At 54.9% G+C, this 22,696-nt stretch overlaps 1 protein-coding gene across 5 annotated transcripts in view; it reads left to right on the forward strand.

Moving 5' to 3' along the window:
* The window catches only part of SLCO2B1 (solute carrier organic anion transporter family member 2B1), a 63,189-nt gene extending 40,769 nt beyond the window's left edge, over positions 1 to 22,420 (forward strand). For 3 of the 5 annotated variants that reach the window (XM_037038401.1, XM_037038403.1, XM_037038399.1), the window contains 7 exons: positions 4,759 to 4,861; positions 8,843 to 9,200; positions 12,239 to 12,407; positions 17,159 to 17,322; positions 18,757 to 18,821; positions 19,160 to 19,280; positions 20,602 to 22,420. In XM_037038401.1, coding sequence (XP_036894296.1) covers positions 4,759 to 4,861; positions 8,843 to 9,200; positions 12,239 to 12,407; positions 17,159 to 17,322; positions 18,757 to 18,821; positions 19,160 to 19,280; positions 20,602 to 20,779 — 1,158 coding nt within the window. In that variant the 3' untranslated portion in view covers positions 20,780 to 22,420. Of the gene's footprint in view, positions 1 to 4,758; positions 4,862 to 8,842; positions 9,201 to 12,238; positions 12,408 to 17,158; positions 17,323 to 17,631; positions 18,735 to 18,756; positions 18,822 to 19,159; positions 19,281 to 20,601 lie in introns of those variants that run through there. The other 2 variants (XM_037038400.1, XM_037038402.1) reach the window with 2 other exon arrangements.
* Positions 22,421 to 22,696: the final 276 nt, after the last annotated feature.

Here is a 22,696-nt window from a genome sequence, read left to right on the forward strand (position 1 = left end):
ATTACCCATTCTTTGTTTTTTCACACGAAGTCCGCGACATTCAGTGTGTATTTTATACTTACGGCGCATCCCAGTTGGGCCCAGCCGTATTTCCATTGCTCCGTGGCCCCGTGTGGCTGGTGGCTGCTGGCTTGCACAGCACAGCTCTAAGACACAAATGGGTAACAGACCCTCAGCACCTCACCAGGAGAAATAACACAGAATGGTCGGATTTGGGGCCCCTTCACAGCATACCACAAAGGCGCCTCCTGACTCCGCCAGGCCTGCAATGGGGCTGCTGACTCACTGGGCTTAGCGGATGAAGTGTGAGTTTTCTACTCAGGCAGGCTTGTGCTCAGATCTCAGTTCTGCCACTTTTTAGTTGTGTGATGTTGAGCAAGTCACCTAACCACGCCGCTTGTTCGCTTGTGTGTAGAGGGTTTAAGTGTATTTCCTTTGCAGGTCCCCGTGAGGATGGAGCAGGTGCAGGCATGCAGAGCCAGTGGCCTGGCGTGCCTGGACTCTCCCTTCTGCTAGGCCCCTGGGGTGCTCAGTGTGGGCCCTCTGCCCCACGCCGAGCCAGCAGCAGTCTAAGAGCTTGCTTGCAGCATGACGGTATCTCCCATTGGTATTGTCGTGTTTCTTCCAAGAGCCTGGCATTAGCTGCACCCACTGTCCGTGGGAGCCAGTTCTTGCATTTCTTCTTTCTGTAGATAGATGTCAGATTAGTTTGCCCCAGACCCTGGGCTAACACCAGAGTTTTGACAGAAAACAAGGTAAACATGGTCCCCGCTCCTGTAGATCTCAGAGGCCAGCAGGGGAGAGACAATGAACAAGGTTTGACTCAGACGCAAGTGTGTGAGAGATAAACAGTTCTTTAGTGTCTCTGCAAATCCACTTAATGCCCATCCTGCAAGAGCAACAAGAAATTCAACCTCGGCCTTTCTCAGGGCCCCTCCCCCAGGGTGAAGCAAAGGTCCTGAGGTTTTATAGGGTGCCCAGGCACCAGGGAGGACCCACCCTGACCCAAAAGGCAGCAGGATAAATTCGTCCCAGCATATGTGGTCTCCCACAGCATGCTTGGCCCATGGGAGTTTGGTGTAACTGAGAACAAGGGAGCCCAGTATTCCCGGCCAGCCTGTAGCCTGCCCCTCAAGGTGAACTGCCTCCTTCGGCAGTCTCCTAGGCGAGGTGGCTCTCTCTGCTCATGGAACCCACAGACTGCTCGGGCCCCACCCCTCTGCACCCCCATCTCAGAGGCTGTCCCCTCTCTGTGCACCGCCCCCCACAACACCCCACAAAATGTTTCAATGGACAAAACCTTTGGGAACAAATGCAGGGAAGGAAAATATGGCAGCTGAGGAATATTTTCCTTCTTGCTATTACCAAACAGCAATTGGGAGGGTCCTGCTGCCCAGCCTCTAGGCAAAATCCCAGAAGCAAAGGTTTGTTGAAAAGGAAAAGGAGTGTTTATTCAAAACTTCACAATTTTGGAATGACAGCTTTCCGCATGCATTAGTCACTTAAGCTTACTGATTAAGGCTAAACTCTCTAACACCTGAGTTCTCCTATCATTTCCCCCCGTTAGTTTTATCTTATCTCTGGGAGGTTAGTTTATAGGGTTAGTTTACAAACTTGAGCAACATAATATACAAAAGCTACACAATTTTGGGAGAACGGCAGGCTTCTGCCTCAGACCCTGTCCCCTCTAGAACAGCTAAAGAATGAACCTGCCTCCCTGTGCCAGGCCAGCCTGATCCTAAGCTGTGCCTGAAGTTCCTCCCCATCCAGAATACTGTCTGTTGGGAAATGCAGGCGGCTGCAGCACCATCATCCACCCAGGCATCCTGGGGGAAGGGAGCCCGAGAGCCAGAGAGACCTTGCACCCCACCAACAGCCCTTCTTTTTCTCAAATCTTCTTGCCCATAATTCCATGCGCTCTGGAGGCATTCAGCTGCTCAGCCAGTCCTGTCCTAGGCTGTCTATCATTGCCTCAGGCAACCTCCTCCTACAGTCCCTTCCTACTTCTCCCCAGCGAATCTGTATCATTGCCACCAACTTCCCCTGAAGCCAGGAAACCCAGAACCCTTGCTACCTACTGAAATAAAAAAGAGAGAGAGAGAAGAAAGGGAAACGCCCAAGAGGGAAAAACATACAGAAATTGATGTTTGAATGAATTTCGATGCTGGGGCTCCCTGCTGGGCGAGGCCAGAGCCTTGAGCCGAGCACCAGGGAGCCAGGCGGAAGGTCAGAACAGTGTACCCCTGGGGGTGGGGGCGGCAGGAGCTTCTGATACATGGGGAAGTCCAGCATTTGCCTCCAGAGGTTCCCTTAAAAATGAAAATGGTGAGAAAGGGAGGAGAAAGTCACAGGCCAGGTGAGGCCTGTGGGGACAGAGGCTCCGTGGGAAGAGAGGAGTGTCACCGTGAGAAACAGCGAAACCTATTGGAGCCAACCTGATGACAGCTGCTGGAAAGCAAGACCTCAGTGCCGTGGAGAACGACAGTTCTGCAGTTTTAGAAATACATTTGGAATTAGGGAGCAAGGTAGGGAAGATTACAGGAAGATGGGAAAGCAAGGTGCAGAGTAAGTAACAAGATTGCCTTTTCCCCTGAGGACGTCTCCAAAGCGTCTGAGAAAGGACTATTCTGGCTTTGCAAAGGCGTGTTAACCCAGAAACGCACGAACAATGGACAAGGCTGGCTTAAGGCAAAGGTAACCTTTTACTAAAAAAGTTACAGGCCTGGGCAGGACTAACCACATGACCTGCCCAGTTAGGAATTTGTGATCAGATCGCCCTGTGAGGTGACTTACCTTCACTGGGCCTGTCAGTTTTATTACAGAAGCTCCCCTTTTTTCTTTCCATAAGAAGCAGAACCAGAGGGCCCCCACATGTTTTCCAGCCCAACCTTCTCTCCCCCATGACCAGGGAGAAGTCAGCCTCCGCTTTCTCCCTCTTAGTGATGGGGAACTCCCTCCCTCTCAGGAAGGGCTCATCGAAGTGTTCTGTGCATTGGGCTGTAGTCTTCCTCCAAAGAACTTACTGCTTCTAATTCTGGTCTTAGGTGCATAGAGAAATGTAGTCAAATGAGACCCATTCATTCACTTCATGTTCAAATGACCCTGTGCCAGCAGCAACTTCTCCAAGATTTAGTTTCCTCATCTAAAAAATGTGCACAATAACGCCTGCATAAAAATGTATTAGAGGAAGGCGGGTGGAATAGCTAGGCCTCCGTGACCTTGGTTCCCACCTCCCCCAGCCCCCTGCCCTCAGGGTGAACCAGCTAAGCGCATAGCGGCTCTGGAGTCAAATTGAGTTCAAATCCCAGCCAGACTCCTTGCAAGTTGTGTGGCCATGCAAGTTACCTCCTTTCTCTGGGTCTCAATTTATCCCCAGAAAATAGGGATTATAGTAGTATCTCCTCCAGAAGGTTGTGGTGAGGTCTCAGTGAGGTAATGCACTGGGCTTGTGATAGGTGCTTAGTAACCACTAATCATTGCCATCATTTCCTCCTTTCTTTCTGACAGGAGACAGTCATTGTGTCCCCAAAGTCTTTTTCTTCCCAGAATAAAAGACCTCTCAGGCACGTTTGCATGGTGGCCACCAATGCAAACCTGGAGAGTCCTGCCCCAGGGTGACCGTGAGTTTCTGAGTGGTGAGGCGGTAGCACTGAGCAACCCTGAGTGTGGCCTGACTCACCCAGCAGGAGGAGATGGGCCATTGCCTCTCACTTCCGCCAAGCCCGTCCTCTTCCACTCACAGCAGACAGTGCAGGACAGACAAGCCTGTGGACTCAAACCATCCCAACCTCTAGGAAGGCACAGCTCACTGGAGGCTCTTGCTTATGGTGACTTTGCAAGTGATGATACCCCACGAGTGACAGTAACTGATGAGAGCAGTGTGGCGTTAACCTGGGGCAGAGGTTGGTGATGCTGATGGTGTAAGGACAGCAGCGGGGGTAATGATGGTGTCCGGAACACTGATGACGATGTCGGTGGTTCTTACAGTCAAAATGTCATTATGTCAGGTGACAGTGACAATGATAATAATTGTGCTGGTGGTGGGTGACGATGACAAAGATAATGATAATAGTAAGGACAATATGGGTTGCTTATTCCTGATGAAATGGGTGGTGCAAATGGAGTGATTTGAAGGCGATGGGAATAACAATGATGGTGGTAGTTATGGCGATAATTTTCGGTGATGCTGGTGATTACCGTGATGTGAATGGCAATGACGAAAGGGAGCCACTGGAATTCTAGCCTTTCTTTTAAAACCACCTGTCGTGATGAATGTTTCCAAAAACTCATCAGAGGATGACTAAAGCACTAGGCACACAACTGCGTGTAGCCAGCACAGAGGTGACTTGAACTTCCATCAAGTTCTTAGCTGTGGTGCTGAAAATTCTCCATTGCCTCAGAGGTGTGGCATGGGGCATTTTGGAAGGAAAAATAAAGAATCGGTGAAGACGACATGCACTGAAGTACATGATGGAAATTAATATTTTATTGAATATTGATCACCTTGCTATAAATTATGTAGAAATTATGTGTTTGAATACTTTTAATTGCTGGGCAATAAAATCTGTTTTCTTAGAAAAGGAAACCCACTCGTTAAGTGCCTTCAGGCCAAGAACAAATGGAGCACTGTTGCCCCAATTGCCCCCGAGGAGGTGGCAGGCCCCCACCTCTCCACTCCCAGAGTTCCCTTCCCCACCCACAAGCGTCTGTGAGCAGAATGTTTCATCCAGCCGACTGCCCACGGTTGTGTCTTCTCAGGGTGAAGGCTCCCCCTCTGAGCAGAGCCCTGAGCAGTCCCGGAAGAAGCGCGGTGGCCTAGCCCAGCTTGCACCAGACCTGACTGTGGTCCAGTTCATCAAAGGTGGGTGAGCGCAGGCCGGACTGTGGGTCGCAGAGGTGGAGGGGTGTTTGAGACTGCACGGGATCTAGCCCATTCCTGCCTTTCTTATTCGTCTTCCGTCCCTATAGGTCCTCCATGAACACCATAGACTCCTTGTAAGCTTTTGATCATATGACCCCCTCTGCTTGGAACATCATTTCTTATTGCTATCCATCAGAATCTCCCTTGTTACCCTGGCCGGGTGGCTCGGCTGGTTGGAACATCATCTCGTACACCAAAAGATTGAGGGTTCTATACCTAGGTTCTGGGTTTGATCTCTGGTCCAGATGCATTCGGGAGGCAACCGATGGATGTTTCTCTCTCTCTCCCCCACCTCCTCTCTCTAAAATCAATAAACATATCCTTGGGTGAGGATTAAAAAATATTCCTTGTCCCTCTAGGTCAAAATCAAATGCCACTTCTCTCCTCTGCCCACCCAGCCTGGCTCTCCCTGTCTCAATCCTCTGAATGCTTAGGGGCTGCTAGATCAGCTCAGATCTGTGCTGTGTACTCGTCCAGCCCCTCCCCCAAGCAGGGAGCTCCTGAAGGCCAGCGCCTCTTCTGACTCATCTGTGACCCTTCTCTCAGCTCCCACTGAGCCTACAAACACAAGGCTCTCAGTAAACATGCATTCAATTCCTGGACTGTGATATGTGGAGAAGGAGCTCTGGGCTAAAGAACAGAAACTTGGACTTTGGACCCGGGTAATTGTTCCTCTCTGGGTCTTGGTTTCCCCGTCTGTGCTGTGCGGGGTGCACTCAGTGATCACTCTGATCCTGAGACTCTGAACTCAGCTGATGGGTGACCAGGGTCCTCGTTGTAAGCAGGCTGTCCCTTTCCCAAAGACTCTGATCCCAGGACCACTGACTGCCTACTGTGAGCCAGGCTCCTGTACAGCCCTGGGCGAGAAGCCAGAGGCCTCGGTTAGTGGCCCGCTCCCAGCACTGACAAGCATGTAACCTTATGGAAGTTTTTTTCACCCCCTACCTGAGCTTCCTCACCTGAAAGGTGGATCTCTCATCCTTGTTATGCCTCTCTCAAGGATCACTAGAAAATCAAATGAGGTGGTGAATGGAAAGCCCTTTGTAGATTATTTTTAAAAACTGTACTTATAGAAGCTGTAATTATTATTTCAATGATCACTCCTGCCCTCCTGTTGTTATTCTGATGTGCCTGGGACAGCTGATTGAACTGCCTGTGGTTTAAGGGGATGATAACCACAGGGTTTAGTCCTCACTGAGGTCTTTTGTAACAGGAAGTTAATTAAGCCCAATGTTTGGTCAGTGTTTCCTAAGATATGATGTTGAGATACCGGTAATCTAGCTCCCAGTTCTCCAGCAACCCCAGGGAAAGTGGGAGTGGACCCCCCAGAGCTAAGCCTAGACATAGGGGTTCAGACTCCCTGACCGCCCTCTGCTGCTGGAGGGCTCTGGCATGCAGCTCTGTGGACGAGCTTATTAATCACTCCTCTGGCTCCTGCCCAAATGGAAGCTGGAACCAGCTGCTGAAACTGAACCCTGGAGTGGGTGTCCTGGGCCAGTTAGTCTCCAGTAGTTTCAATTTCTACATGAGCTTAGAGAAAACTGAGGCAGTGCCGGCCACAAACCCTGTGGCTGCTCAGCCAACCTGGCTGCTGGGCTTTCTGCTGAGCTCCAGAGGGACCAGTCTGATCCTGAGGCTTGGCCTTGACCGCCTGGGAACTCTTCCAGAGGAAGACAGTCCCTGAGCGAAGGAAGGCCCCTGTCTGATAGGGGAGACGTAGCCCCTGAGCTGGGAGAGGCCCTGGTTGAGGGGAGAGCTAAGTGTCTATGCTGGGCCAGGTCTCTGTTCAATGGAAGATACACAGTCCCTGAGTGGAAGGAGAACCTGCCGGGTCTAACAGAGGAGACCTGGCCTCTGTGCTGGAGGAGGACGCTCCTGTCTGATGGGCAGGGGGGCGGGGGGGGTTTGTCTCTGAGGTGAGAGGCCCTGGCTTGTCTGTGGAGGGAGACGCTGTGCTAAGCTAAAGGAAGCCCCTGTCTAGTGAAGACATGCCACTGAGCTGGAGATGGACCCTGAAGTTTCCCTTCAGGTATCTCTGTCTAAGTGAAAGGCTCAGCCCTGCCCTCCAAGAGCTTTCCACCTGTTCCAGGGACAGGCTGCAGGCCTGGAGATACAGAATGGGTGCAGACTGCACTACAGGGAGCATAACACAGAGAACAGGGTGGAAACAATTAATGGACGGAATCAGGCAGCCAGAGGCCCAGGAATGTGGGTTGGAGGGATAGAAGGAGGAATGGCCCTTACACTAGGAGTCAGGAAACTCCTGAAAACTTCTGGCCTTGCTCCAGCCTCTGGAAGTGAACTTGGGTGAGTCCCACCACCTGTACAATGAGGGCACCTGTGCAGCTTGGGCCAGGCCCAGGTCGATCTTGGACAGGGCAGCTCATGGAGGGAGGGAGGGAGGGAGGGAGACTGGGGCAGTGACCTGGGGTGAAGGCCTGGTGTCACAGCTCCCTGCTTCAAATCCTGGCTGAATGCACCATGTGTGTGACAAGAGACTAGGGACAGGAAGCAGGCCTGGGACATGAAGAAGGGGGAATTCTATAGCCTCAGCTCCCACCTACCCTGCCTGGACTTTTTATCCCAAGAAAACAGCTCCACGCCCCACCCAGGAGCTAAGGAGCCAGCTGGCTTGGCTCTGGCCGTGCTCTGAGGACAGGCACAGGTCTCCCAGGACAGCGGCCCTGGCCCTGCTGCTGCAGGAGCAGCCCCACGGCCGCTTCCCCGACCCGGCCAGCCTGGCAAGCAGCTGGCTCCTCTGCCATCGCTTCTTAGAAAGGCCTTCCCTCCTCTGCCCACACCCCTTCTGTGCGACGTCCTCTGTTGGTGGTGGCGGAGAGCGTCACACATGTCAGAACAGAAGCACTCCTGGCTGGCACCTTGGCTGCCCCTGCTGATGAAGGGCCTGAAGCCCAGAGCTCGGGACTTACCCCGTGTTGCGCACCCTTCCGTTGAGCAGCCTTGCACAGTCTGGGAGCCAGGAAGAGCCCGGGGAGGTCGTCACTTCTCTCCTTGTCTCTCTGCAGCTGCCCCTGCTGTGCCCCTGTTAGGAAGTCCTTTTTCTTCCTGCCCAGTCTCTCCAGGTCTTCCCAGTCCTCAGACCCCACCTCTGCCCAGCCCTGCCCACCTCCAGGAAGCCACCCAGCGGCCAGACTGCTCAGCTTTCACCTGATCTTGAGGTCTAGATGATGCCCTAACATTTGGGTATTTGATCACACATTCATCTATGTGTCCATGCATTTGTTCCCTCCTTCATCCCATAAACTTCAGTTGAGTGCTTGCTGTGCCCCCGGCTCTGGACACTCAGCAAGTGACACAACAGACAAAAAGCCCTGCTCTCAATGAAGGTGGCATTGTGGTGGTGAGGCCAAAAAATGGCCAAATGAGTCAAGTGTGTGGTGTGTTAGGTGAAGTGCTGTGGAGAAAAGTGAACTATGAATGGGGAGAGCAGGGGAGGGGACGTAGCCCCTGTTGGGGACACGGAAGGAAGACAAAGGCCTGGGTTGCTTGGAAGGAGCTGTAGCACGGTGGGGTGGGAAAAGCTGGCTGAAAACAAAGAAGAAGAGATGAGTAAGTAGGACAGAAGACATGAAGCGAAATGGGATGGCATGAGCCAAACAGAATCAGATAGGGTGGGACAGAATAGAAGGAAGTGGAATAGAATTCTGAACAGAATACAAAGGAAAGAAACACAATTGAATAAAATGCAGTCTAACTCAATGGAACAGAATGAAACAGAATTTCGAAAATAAAATAGACTTCGATGGAAAGGAGTCAGGTGAAATCAGATAGAACTGAGTGTGACAGAATCACATGGATGGGATGGGAGGAAAGGGACAGTTTCAATGGACAGGGCACAAGGAGGGAACAGAAGCGACCGGTGCGGCTGCCCGCTCTGACCTCCCCCCGTTTGCCCCACAGTCTTCCCCGGCGTGCTGCTGCGAACCCTGCGCCACCCCATCTTCCTGCTGGTGGTCCTGTCCCAGGTGTGCCTGTCATCCATGGCGGCGGGCATGGCCACCTTCCTGCCGAAGTTCCTGGAGCGCCAGTTTTCCGTCACAGCATCCTACGCCAACGTCCTCATTGGCTGCTTCTCCTTCCCCTCGGCCATCGTGGGCATCGTAGTGGGGGGCATCCTGGTCAAGCGCCTCCACCTGGGCCCCATGCACTGCAGTGTCCTTTGCGTGCTGGGGATGCTGTCCTGCCTACTTCTCAGCCTGCCCCTCTTCTTCATGGGCTGCCCTACTCACCACATCGCAGGCGTCATCCACCAGCCTGGGTGAGTGTAAGAGAGAGAGGGCGCATGTGAGCAAAAGCATGGGAGAGGGTGGGACAGGGAAGGAGGGCAGCCCAGACAAGGCCAGGTCAGCAGGGTACTTCAAAATCTCACTTCCCCTGTAGCCCTGTCTCCTCCCCTCCCCATTGTGAGCAGTGGGACTTGTCTCTCCAGTGAAGATGTCAGGCCTGAGCAGGGGAAGGGGCAGGGGTGGAAGGAACTTGGCCTGCAGGACAGCTCCAGCTTGGGGAAGGGTGGAGGCTCGGTCTGGGCACAGCCACTTGCAGGCACAGCACCTCCAGAGCGAGCCCCGAGTGCCAGTGGAGGTGGGGCGCATCGCAGGGGCTGAGCCCAGCTCAGCCTAAGGAAGGAGGGAGCAGGCTCTCCCTCCCTGGGGGGCTTATCAGGGACACTGCAGGGAGGACTCCTGCTCTGGGAAGGGATTGGCCTGGAGACCTCGGAGATTCTTGGTTTGCAGAGCCTGGGAGCTAAATTCTGTTGTTCCCTAACCCTAAAATTCCAGAATTACTTTTCCACCTATGTGGGGCAGTGCCTGCCTCCACCCCAAGTAGGAAAGCCTCTGATGCCTATCTCCCTTCCCTTGCCCACACCTCCCCACCCCCACACATACCTTCTCCCCTTGGGAGCATCTTGGAAAGGGTATGGGAAGTTACGTTGAGGCCTCTTCTCCAGAATGATTTCATTTTTCCTGGGAACTGCTCCAGGCTTAGGCTGGCCCAGCACCCAGCTAGAATTCCCCAGCTTTCTGCACCTGGGGCTCCTCCTGTGGGATGGGGTAGGGGTCGGGGTGGGGGCCTGGCTCAGGTTCCAGAAGTGCTCAGCCCTGGCCTCCCAGGTCCCACCTCACGGACCTGTCCGAATCTCCTTCCCCCCTTCCCTCCTTCTGTTCCTTCTCCTTCTCCCCTAGGGAGGCATCGCTGCTGCCCAGGGCAGGGCCTTCTGTGTGCAGCCCTGTCCTCGGTGCTGCAGCGGGCCTCTGCCGGGCCCTCGGTCTAAGGATGACGCCACGGCCTTGAACTGGCTTTTGGAATAGAAAGTAAATGGCTATGTTACCACTGTTTTCCAAAAAGTCAGCCTATATACCACATGCCCTATTTCTCTTTTCTTCTCCCTCTCACCTTGACCCTGACATCTCATTTCATCCATGTTCACATCTGTGTTCTTGCAATTCACTCACTGAACTTTGGGCCCCGTTTCATTGAAGATGCCTTTCAGGACCCACAGAACAAACCGAGCAGAGGTTCTCAGCCTGGGGTCTCACTAACAGTACCAAGAGCTGCCGAGAGCAGAGGTCTGCCCTTCACCCAATGCCCCACCCGACTTTTCTCCTATTCCTCATTGGACCTTCATGGGATCTCTGAAAGAGGGTCCTGCCATCATCCCCATTCCACAGACAAGGACAGCATGGCCCAGCAAGGGGAAGTCACGCAGCCAGGGTCGCCTGGAGCCAGGGCTGTCCCCGCAGCAGCAAGGGGCCCCGGGTCTCACCCACGCAGTCTTCCAGCTGCAGGCAGGGGGCTCTGAGAAGGGCCACAACCTGGGCAGAGGTCCCTGGTGCCACCAACCTGGGCAGAGGTCCCTGGCGCCACCCGATGGGCCCTCCCCTCAGATAGTGCCAATCTGTTCCGCATCCTGTGGGACACAGTGTCAGACCCACGCCGGGCAGGAGAAAGGAGGCGAGGCCTGCGCTGGCCCCTGGTCTCCCTCCCCACTCAGATGGAGACCTCACCTCTGGGAGGGAGCAAGCTCGCCTTTGTTCCACCTGCCCACCCCCGACTCTGGCTACAGGCCGTTTCAGCTGTCATCCCAGCTGCCTCCCCAGCCCCTGCTGGCTCCCCTCTCCAAGGAAACGAGATTTCCCAGAGCTGGCCAGGCCTGCCACTGNGTCCCTGGTGCCACCAACCTGGGCAGAGGTCCCTGGCGCCACCCGATGGGCCCTCCCCTCAGATAGTGCCAATCTGTTCCGCCTCCTGTGGGACACAGTGTCAGACCCACGCCGGGCAGGAGAAAGGAGGCGAGGCCTGCGCTGGCCCCTGGTCTCCCTCCCCACTCAGATGGAGACCCCACCTCTGGGAGGGAGCAAGCTCGCCTTTGTTCCACCTGCCCACCCCCACTCTGGCTACAGGCCGTTTCAGCTGTCATCCCAGCTGCCTCCCCAGCCCCTGCTGGCTCCCCTCTCCAAGGAAACGAGATTTCCCAGAGCTGGCCAGGCCTGCCACTGGGCCTGGGCCCAGTGCACACCCACCCCAGGCCTGAGGCACCACCCTCTGGGCCATTGGCTCCACCACCTGGCAGACTTTCTCGCTTCAAGCTATGAAGCCAGGTCGAATTCTGAGACCCAGGGCACCTCCGTCCCTCCCAGGGTGACCTGCCGCTGGGACTCACCCTCTCTTCTGATCTCCTGCCCACCTTTGCCCTGGCTGACTGAGGTGGGGGCTCTCCCGGGATTTGGGGGGCAGGATCTCAGAAGGAAGGCAGGTGGGACAAAAATGTGCCCTAGACACAGTGACAGGGTAGTGACAGTGAGCGAGGGGTCATGAGACTGAAGGAGGATGATGGGGTGGGGGACCCCGGCTGAGGTGACAGGCAGAGAAACTGAGGCCCAGAGAGAGGCAGGAGCGGGTCAGAGACCGCAGAGCTAGTCGGAGATCCTGAGTTCCACACACACAGCTCAGATTCCCCAAGAAAAAGAAGTGATCCATCTGTGTTGAGAAAAAAGACACTTTCCACTGGGGACTAGTTTCTGGGAGGGATTTATCTTATGCTCCTTGAAGAAGGGCCACCGAGGGGCCGAGATGGTCACAGAAGCAGTTCAGACAGCCATAGGCTCGTGGGGCTGGAAGGGGCCTCAGAGGCGTCTGGTCCAGACTCCGCTCCGCCCCCCCCCCCCCCCCCCCCCCCCCATCAGGAGAGCTGGCCACTGCTCTTTCGGGTGGGGAGCCAGGCTGGGGGCTGGGCTGCGTCCGGCTCCTGGCCCGAGGGAGGCAGAGCCAGGCCAACCCTTCTGGCCTCTCTCCTGGCAGTGCCCAGCTGGGGCTGGAGCTCTTTCCAGGCTGCATGGAACCCTGCTCCTGCCCGACAGACGACTTTAACCCCGTCTGCGACACCAGCACCCGTGTGGAGTTCCTCACGCCCTGTCATGCAGGCTGCGCCAAGCGGGTGGTCCAGGAGGCTCCGGACAAAAGCCAGGTGGGTCAGGCCTCCAGGTGCTCCCTCTGCCTCTCATGGGCTCTGCCCTTCTCTGTCCCTGCGTGCCGGTCACACTCTCCCATTCCGAACATTCGCACTCTCTGGCTCTCTGTCTGTCTCCTTCTGCTGGCAGGTGTAGAATGTTATTCTCTCAATAAGCTTTTATCGCCAGCTTGGGCCCAGCCACGTGCCAGTGCCCAGAACACAGAGGCGAACAGATCTGGCCCCAGCTGTCTATGCAGGAGAGATGCAAAGGGAAAGAGCTCAGGGGTGCTGCTGGGCAGGAGAAGTGGGCCCCACAAATGCAGATGAGAATGGAAGGAGATACAGACCACGTGGGAGGGTCCCAGAGGCTTCAAGGGTGAGTAGGTAAACTAGGGGAGGGCTTTCCAGGCAGGGGGAGGAGCAGAAGCAGAGAGTTACATGGCATGCACACACACACACACACACACACACACTATATATATATATATATATAGCGTTTCGTGAAACTGCAAAGAACTTGCTGGAGACAAAGCTAGGGTTCGTGGAGGAAAAGCAAGGCCCAGATCAAGAAGGGCCAGCAGTGTGCGATCTCAAGGGGGAATTTATGCAGAGAGCATGGGGAGATTTTGATGACTTTTAAGCAGGGGAGTGACAGAGTGAGACCTGGGTTTGATCACATGGAGGCCCCAGTGTGGAGGAAGGTGAGCAGAGTGCAGGCCAGGAGCCAGGGAGACCAGAGGAGAGGCTGCAGTGGGAGCCCATTCAGTCAGCCATCCCGTGGGCCCAGGACCCAGAGCCAGGGGCCCTGCCCTCCAGGAACTCTCAGGGTGGGAAAGGGGGCAGCGTGGCCAGCAGTCCTGCATTCTGTGTGAACATTAGAGAGGCCACTGAGACTGGCCACCTCCTCTTCCCCTTTCTCCTCAGTCCCACCCGATGACAAATGGGAACAGTATCCAGCCCCCAGGTTGTAAAGCATGTGTGGGGGGGGCTTGCAGTGTCAGGACTGTTGTTATGACAACACCTCCCTCTCTCCAGAGTCCCCCACCTGCTGCTGTGTCCTACTTGGCATCCGCATCTGAGCCTGCAGCTCCTCCAGGGAGAGGCCTGGTCCCCACTGGCTGCGGCAGAGCCCAGCACCTGGCTGCCTGTGCTTCTGAAGTCAGCCAGGCGGCACCTGAGCTGTGTAAACTGTTTACATTCGGAATAATTGCAATCCAGCCTTTGGGGCCTCCTATCACTCACTGTCCTAACCTGGTTTGACCTCCCCGAGACCATTCCAGAAGCCTCTAGGCCCCAGTGTCTGAGGCAGAATCCTCCAGGGCACAGTGTACCACCCCTGCACATATGGGCTCTTTAGCACCGAGGCCAGGCCACGGCTCAAATCCCAAATCCCCATTCTGCCTCTAGCCAACGCTGTTCCCTTAGGCAAATTAGTCTGTGTCTCTGTTCCTGGTCTGTAAAATGGAGGTGATGGGAGAGAGTGCACACTACCTGCCAGGCACTGAGCGAAACCCTTTCCCTAGATGACCTCATTAAATGGTAAGTGAAGAGCCACATGACGTAATCCATGAAAAACACTTAGTGCCTGGGGAGTTTTAAGCCCTCAGGAATGGCCACTACTGTTTATGCCCATTATACAGATGGGAAATGGAGGCCCAGGAAGGACCAGGCATTGCCCAGAGTCTTAATGCCAGAGCTGGAATTAGAACCCAGGGCTCTGCCCTCCCAGCCCCGCCCCCTTTCTCAAGCATCCGCAGAGGCTGTGTTTTTGGTATAGCACTTGGAGGAAGGTGCAGCTGAGCCCTGCTCAGCACTTAGGAACTCTCGCTCTGGCCTAGGAGTGTCTCTTGGTGAGCCTGTCTGCTTGGCCGACTGTGAGCTCCCTGGCCCAGGGATGAGTGGGTCTGTGTCCAGCACAGCTGTGCTAAGTAACCTTTTATGAATGAGTAAGTGACCAGGGGAAAGTTGGGAAAAGGGCTCGCTGGGTGGCTGGCGGGATCTAGGGCTCAGGGACTAGGGCTGAAGCAGAGGCAGATGGAGAGATTGAAATCATTCACAGGAAGAACTTTCTGCCATAGAATCAGACCTGGGAAAATCCTTCAGAGGAAGGCCTAGCTGTTGTGTCCATCCCAGCCTCTCAGAAAAGGAACAGGCAGGGCGTTTCCCTTCCAGCAGCCTTGCCCTGGCTCATGTCTCCACCCTCCTGTTCCTCTAGTGCATCTGCCACCCAGCGGGTTGCTCAGCCTGTAGGTGAAGGTGCAAATGCTGCGTGCTCAGGAGGTCACACACGTGGCGCCGTGGCCTTGTCACGCACAGGAGCTCTGCAGAGCGGTGGGAAGAGCGGGGGTCCTACCCACCCACCCGAGGCTGAATCCTAGGTGCCCTCGCTCTCTCTCTCACACCAGCACCCTTTTCTCCACCGCTTCCCTTGCAGCTGCCAGAGCGGCTTTCGTACCATCACATCCTTTCTCTCCCGTGCTTAGAATCTTTCCAAGGCTCCCAGCAATCCACCTCAGGGCTTCCCACAGCTTTTCCCTTTGGGAAGTATCCGAGATTGCCAGGGCTGAAGGCGAGAGGCCCAGAGAGTTCCAGCTGCCCCCGGCCAGCCAGCCAGGCCGCACTGGGGTCAATCCCTGCACACATGCCTCCCAGCTGAAGCCCGAGGGTCCCTGAGGCACACTGGTCTGAGGTACACTGGTCAGGAAACTGATATATGGGCAACAAAAGAAAAACCTGCCCTGCCTGGTGTGGCTCAGTGGATTGAAGGCCAGCCTGCAAATCAAAGGGTCACAGATTCGATTCCTGGCAGGGCACATGCCTGGATTTCGGGCCAGGTCCTCAGTAGGGGGTGCATGAGAGGCAATCACACACCGATGTCTCTTTCCCTCTCTTTCTCCCTCCCTTCCCCTCTCTCTAAAAATAAATAAAATTTTGAAAAAGAAAGAGAAAGCAAGGCTTCCTGGCTTGGATTTGCTCTAGTCAGGCACCTGAGGGCACTGTCAGTCTAGACCACTTCTCTAAGAATCTTTGGCCAGAGGTTTTCCAGGCCACCTGGAAGGTGGGAATGCAATCAAACACACCCTTAGCCAGCCCGGGGCATTTCTTGGCAGCTTGGAAGAAGTCAGCCTTCATTCATACTTCAGTACTTCAAGGGGTCACAGTTTTCTGGGAGCCTCCTGTCAGATTTTTCACCCTGGCAGGAGGGAGGGCCTGGACTCTGGCCCCAAAGCCCCCAAACCTCAGAAGGCTGCATTCCATTGCACAAGATTCTAGGGCCGAAGCTGGTTTCAGGAGTCTGCTCAATTGTTCTGGGCTCCAGCCTGTGTGCTCAGCCTTTTTACTTTCTGCCAGCTTGTGGGTGCACTCAGGGCCATACATCCAGCACCGCATCCAGTATGTTAGGTTGTTGCCAGCAGGACAATTGGCAGGGCACCTGGTCCACTGTGTCTCTGGCGACAGCAGTCCAGGCTCCTCTGTCACGATGTCACCCCAGTGCACCCTCGCCTCCCCCGCTGCCCTCTGCTGCGCGCACGCCTGCACTCCGCTTCTGGGCAGAAGGAAGAGTTGCTGGGTCTTTCGTTCCTCGGTGATTTTACATTTGTCCCTCCGTGTGCTCATCCTACTCTTCCTTGGGGCACTCTTCCTCTGGGCAAACTCTCCTTCCTCGAGACCCAAGTCCAACAGCCCCCTCCAGTAAAGCCTTCCTTGGCCCTCACCTGCTGAACCAGGCCTCCCGCAGTGCAGACGATGTGTCTCCATCCTGGGCTTCCGTCTCTCCTTGAGGGTCCACTGTGAAGCCCGACACCCTGGAAGGCCTCAGTGAAGCAGAAAGTGGGGAACACAGTTGAAAAATCTGAGTTCCTTCCCCAAGACTCTTTCTTGTTTTGATTCCTTGCACATCTGGTCAGGAATTTGGAACATCTGACATCGCCCAGTAGAAGATGAGTTTGTGTGTTTGTGTGAGTGAGGTGTATGTGTCGTGGCGTGTGGGTGTGTTTGTATGTGAGTGTGTATGTGTACACTGGGTAGGGCAAAAGGAGGTTTAGAGTTGCGAGTATACAAAACAATCTGTTCTTGTATTTTTATTTATCAATAATTATACTCTGTACCAACAACTGTAAACACATCTTTGCCTCACTCTGTACGGTGTGCATATGTGTGCCTATGGTATGTGAATGTGAATGTATATATGTATATATGGTGAGCATATATGTGTAAATGTATGTGTATCTGCATGAGCATGCATGTGTAAATGTGTATGCATGAGTGCATATGTGTGGTATCTGTGTGTACCTGTAAACGCGTGCATGCAAATATATGTAAACATGTTTGTGATTGTTGGCTGTGCATGTGTGGTATGTGTGCAAATATGTACATGTGTGTGACCTTGCACATGTATGACTGTGTGTGTATATGTGTGACCTTGCAAAAGTGTGTGTGACAGTGTGTGTAAATGTGTGAGTGTGTACATGTGCGGTATTGGGGGTGGTGCTCCTCTAGGCCTCCCCTGTCTCTCCTTTCCACTTCCCTCTCCCCCATAGCCGCAGCCCAGGCCCAGCCCATTTGGGTGCAGGTGGCCTGAGTCTGGGCACCTGCCTGGCTGCTCAGCCACCCTGACTCGGCCAGGGGGTCAGAAATCCTCATGTCAGCTCTAACTCAGCCAGTTGGTGCTCTTGGGTCTCTCACCAGTCTCCTGGGGCGTCAAGCCCTTGGCTAGCTGCTGGCCCCGGATGTTCCTGAAGGCTCTTTCTTCTCTTCCGCCCCAGGTTCTCTACACCAACTGCAGCTGCGTGGTGGGGGACGGCACTGTGTCCGCAGGCTCCTGCGACTCAGCCTGCAGCCACCTGGTGCTGCCCTTCATGCTCCTGATCGGCCTGAGTGCAGCTCTGGCCTGCATCACCCACACACCCTCCTTCATGCTCATCCTAAGGTGAGAGCAGGGGCAGACCAGAGCTGGTGGACCCCAAGAGGTCCTTTACCGCAGGCAGGGCAGGGAATCCTGAGGGAGGGCTTTGAAGAAGGGGGGTTATGGGTGGGCCCCCACAGCAGCCCAGGCTCCCACTGTCCTGCCTCATCCTCCTGACAAGCTGCAGAGATGAAGTTTTCTCCCATCTTACAGATATGAAAACTGAGGCTCAGAGCAATTCAGGAGCTAACCCCAGGTCACGTAGCATGGGTTGGGTAGCCAGGGGAACATACTGGTGCTGGGTCCCAGAGCCCAGGCCCTTATTGGTCTCAGGGGAGGGAAGACCACACCTAAAGGCCCCGCTGTTGCCTCCCAGACACAGGGTCACGTGGTTCCCAGCCCTCACCCTACGGTCTGGCAGGCAGAGGGAGGTTTGTTCAGAAAACCAAGTCCTACTGGTGTCATCCACTACGTGAATGCCACTTCTAGCCAACAAGCACTTATTAAGTGCCCACCGTGGACCCAGCCTATGCTGAGCACTGCCTCTTGGCTGAGCAATAGCCAAGATCTTTCTGGCTATTGTCCTGAGGGTGCCTGCTGGGACTGACAAGTTCTCATCTGAGGCAAAGTCAGCAGCAATCAGGGTGGGGGCTCAATAAGGGGGCCTCACTGAAAGGACAATTCCAATTTTTCATTATGCTGGGGTTATTTTATTTCATGTTTTCTAGAAAGTTAGAACGGGGATGGAGCACCTCACAAATACTAGAAGCCAAGTAGACCCATACAATAGTCTGGCCGCACAGAGAAAGTAGTCAGCAAGTGGCCCAGCAGGCAGCCCTCTTAGGAGTGAAGGCGGGCAAAGGGCCGCACAAACTCTAGCTCCTGACGGCCCTCAGTCGTGGGATCTCGGCCAAGCCACTTAACCTGTCCAAGAATCTGTCAGTCTCTTAATTGGTAAAATGGGGCTAATGATATACCTCCTTCATGGGGGCAAGGGGTGCTGCAGCAGAGAATGACTGAGCCCGTAGTCAGCGCTCCACTAACACCAGCCGTTGGTACCGCCTAGGAGAGGAGCCAGTGGTTGCCGGGGCCTCTGGAGCTGCGGCATCGCAGCTGATGAGGCCCGACTGGTGTCCAGCTCCAGGCTCTGTCAAGTGTAGTGGGAAGGGGAGACACTGGTGCAGCCGGGGTGTGGGGAGAAAGGGGAGGCATCTGTGACCAGCACAGGGAGCTCAGCACGCAGCCCTGACCGTCAGTGGCTGTGCCTGATACGTGGGGTCCCGGCTCTGCAGGTTCACTGGAAATGGAGTGTGGAGCCTGAGGCCCCGGCCCCATCCCACTCAAGGAGCTTGATGCCGGGGAAAGGCGGGCAGGTGGTGGGACAGAAGGGGACGGTGGGAGTCCCTTGAGGGCTGGAGCCCTGTCGATCCTTCTGTCATCCATGTTCCTGCTTGTTAGGGGAGTGAAGAAAGAAGACAAGACTTTGGCCGTGGGAATCCAGTTCATGCTCCTGAGAGTTTTGGGTAAAGAGCCTGCTCGGGACCACCGGTCCAGACACCCACTGTGCACCGGGCCTGGGGGCACCGGGATGAGTGGGACCCCCATCCTGACCTTGGGGTTCGCAGGCCCATAGGGAGGCAGGTGACACCCAGGTACTGGAGGTGGGTATGTGAGCAGCTAGACAGCCCCTCAGGGAGGCAGCATCTGATACTGAGGTGAGGGTTGGGCTTGAGGGCCAAAGACATGGGCCAAGAGTTCTCCAATGACCCGGAGCTCCCAGGGGGTTGTGTATGCCAGGGAGTGACAGGGTGGGGGTACTGGGATGCCAGACCCGCTGTATCCTGAGCCTGTCCTCCTCCAGCCTGGATGCCCAGCCCTGTGATCCACGGCAGCGCCATCGACACCACCTGCCTGCACTGGGCCTGGAGCTGTGGGCGTCGGGCCGTCTGCCGCTACTATGACCATGACCTGCTTCGAAACCGGTGAGACCTGGGGCAGGGGCTGCCAGGGGGGTCTGTGGGAAGGGTGTCTGAAGCACTGGAGGGGTCCCAGGCAGGACACCAGCTGGGGGAGGAAGTCCTGCTGGTGACAAGTGCTGTATCCAGTGCTGAGCTGATGGAAGATTTGGGAGTGAAAGTGGCCCAAAGACATAGCTGAGAACTGGAGAAGCTGGGCCTTGAATCCAAGCTGTCTGATGGCAGTTGTGCAGGAACTGCATCATCACAGCCGAGTGTGGGGAGAACCAAGGGGGCAGCCCGGCAGTGAGAGAGACAGGAAATTGGTGTGTGTGGGGGGCGGGTGGGGGGGCAGGATAGGAAGAAGGCCCCATCGGCAACACTGGAGGCCTGGGATCCAGGCCCAGCTCTTTCTCCCTCTTTGTGAGACCTGCCTTTTCAGGGCTCTGTCTTCCCACCTATAACAATGAGAAGCCCACAGGAGCCCAAAGGCAGGGAGGCTGCTGGCCCTGGGGTGGGTGAGAGGTTTAGGGTGCTTGCTAGCCAGGCTAGAAGCATGGAGCGGGACACGAGCAGCTCCAAGGGGGGTGTGGCCCCTGGGGGCCAGGACTGCCCAGGGATGTCCTGGGATGGGAGCAGTTAAATGGGAGACTTGGTGAGTCAGACCAGTGATGTTCAACCTTTTTCATCTCATGGTACATAAACAAATTACTAAAATTTTGCAGCACACCAAAAAAATATATTTTTTGCCAACCCAACAAAAAAAGGCATAGATGTGATTCATTCACATCAGATGGCTATTGTGATGGCTGTGGTCACTTTTTTAGCTGTTGATCTAAGGAAAAAGAAGTCAGTGCCCCTGACTGTTTTGAAAATTCTTGCAGCACCCTGGTTGAAAATCTCTGAGTGAGACAAACAGGAGAGAATGAACCCTCTTTTTCCTTTGGCAGAGGGGGTGCAATCCAAAGTTGCAATCGTAGGCCCCCCGAGCCCTCAGGGGACCTAGAGAGAGGCAGAGCTGGCCCGGCCACAAGGCCGTCAGGCGCGGGGCAGGGAGGGTGTCCAGGCTTCTGCTCCTCACCCAGGCCTCCTCCTGCACAGTGCATCCCCCTCTTCCTGGGAAGGGCTGCCCAGGCCCAACCCCAGGGGCTCCCTCACCTCCCCAACCGATGCTGTCCTGCACAGAGTCCACTGCCCTGGGGCTGGAGGCCTCTCCTCCCCTCAGGGCCTCAGTGTCTCTGACTTGACAGTGGGGGGGCGATTGCTGACCCCACTCTGCCCCAGCCCAAAGACATCCAAGCCCCAGCTGGGCAGGTCTTGAGCCCAAGGGTCCCTTGCTCTTTCCCAGGTTCATTGGACTCCAGTTCTTCTTCAAGACGGGCTCCCTGGTTTGCTTCGCCTTGATTTTGGCTATCCTAAGGCAGCAGAACAAAGAAGAGGGGACCAAGGTGGTGGCATGCCCTGACCCACCACAGCAATTGTTAGTGTCAGGACCAGAGAAGAAGCTTGAAGAATTCGGAGTGTGAGCTGTCCCAGGGCCCCACCCTGGCCAAGAGAGGCAGCCACAGCAAGTACCTCTTCTGGGACCTTAGCCTTGAGATTGATTGTCAGGAGCCTTGTTTTTCAATTCTGACTCCTCCACTAACTTGCTGTGTGACTTCAGGCAAGTTGCTGACCCTCTCTGGGTCTCTCTTTGCTCATCTGCACCAAGGAGTTACTTGGGGCTTTGCTGTGTTGACCACTTCTGAAGCAAGAGGGTCTTCCCTCCTGACCTGCAACCAGGCCTTCCTGGGCAGAAGGACTGCATGTCTTTCCTCCTGGGGCCTTAGGGTAGCAAAGTGGACACCAGTAAGCCAGGCTGCCCTGCATACCAGATCCCAGCCCTGCTTTGCCACTTGCCTGGAGCATCCTCTCTGAGCCTCAGCCACTACCCGTGCCAGGTGGACATGGACTTAACCAGCTTTCAGGCCCCTTCCAGCTGTGGCCATCTGTGCAGTCAGGAAGGACTAGCGTCTCCTCCCCAGCCCCACTCAGCCTGAACCGTGGGGCTGGACAGCCTTTGTCAAGTAGTGTCCATTTGGCGCCCCCTGGAGGCAGAGACCTGAGCTCCAAGGGGAGATCCACTGGCGATAAAGGTGGCCTCACACTCAGGACACCTGGGAGGGGCAGGGCCTGTAGGAAATCCTGTGTGAGGCCCCCTCACAGTCTCGGCTCAGTGGGGAGATTCGCTCTCTGGACTCAGGAAGTCTCAAACCTTGCCCTCAGGGAGCCACAGTCTGGGTGAGGGACTCCAGTGGAGAGGGGGGCCCCAGGCCCCTCACTTGGGCATTTTCTGACTTCAAAAACCAAATGCACCCCAAACACACTTACTGGTACTCTATGCATTGCCAAGACTTCACATATTTGATCGTGATCACCACCTAAGTCACTGTGACTTTTGTAAGTAGAATCCTAATTTCACCGTTTCCTCCTGGGTGCTTCAATCTGGGTTACCTGGGGCTATGTAGATAGTGTCTGGTTCTGGGATACTCAAGTTTTGGGGGCAACATCTTCTCTGTGATACCTGGGTTGGTATAAGGACCTGCCCTTTGTCCTGCCAGGGCCGGTGATGCTGGGAGCAATGACGCCCAGCTCTGTTGCATGGGTCGGTCTGTGGAACGTTTGGGTCTGAGCAAGGTGGGCCTGTGTGTGTCAGGCCTCCTCTGACTTTCCGGCCAGGCCTGGTATCTCCCTGATCTGCTCCCAGCCACTCTGTTGCCCTCAGCTCTCTGACCTGGCTGGGACCTGCTGCTCCAGAGGCAGGAGGCAGGGAGCCATCAGCGGCCACTTCCCAAGCCCTGTGTCCAGCCATGTGCTGACAGCTGGGGGAAGGCAGAGGGCACAGGGGGCACAAGTGGCTACTCCCAGCATCAGGCCTTGAGGCTGTCTCATGTGAAAGAGGAGGGGAGTGCAGACGTTCTAATTCCCGATTTACTACACTGGTTTTGGTACCTTTCAATGTTCAAAAAATATCTGAGCCTGTATTTATCAATGCCAAGAATTTCAAATCTTCAACAAGATGAAGGACTTTGTATGTGTATATTTCTTCTCCTTCCCTCTTTCCCAGGTTTGGCAGAAATAATCTGGAATTATAGATACAGCTTGTTATTAAATTCGTTCTTGCATAATGTCTCTCCTACTACAAAAATCCTTTCTTACAGACTGCATTAGAATTTGCAACAACCACATTATTTCCAATTATTTGGATTTAAGGTTTACTGGATTCACTGCTCACCATTATTTCTTGTATATTACCTCTTCCCCTACCCATATATTCCGGTCTCATTTTCATGAGGCTGGGCTACTTCCTCCAGTGATGGTTTCAGAACTGGAGTAAGGGCATGAGGCTTTCTGAGTCCTCACCTGCCCAAACTGTCATTTAGGTTTCACCAAAGAGGAAACAG

Source organism: Sturnira hondurensis, unplaced genomic scaffold, assembly GCF_014824575.4.
Source record: "Sturnira hondurensis isolate 20B ecotype Veracruz unplaced genomic scaffold, ASM1482457v3 Scaffold0024385, whole genome shotgun sequence".
In the NCBI taxonomy this organism is placed as follows: domain Eukaryota; kingdom Metazoa; phylum Chordata; class Mammalia; order Chiroptera; family Phyllostomidae; genus Sturnira; species Sturnira hondurensis.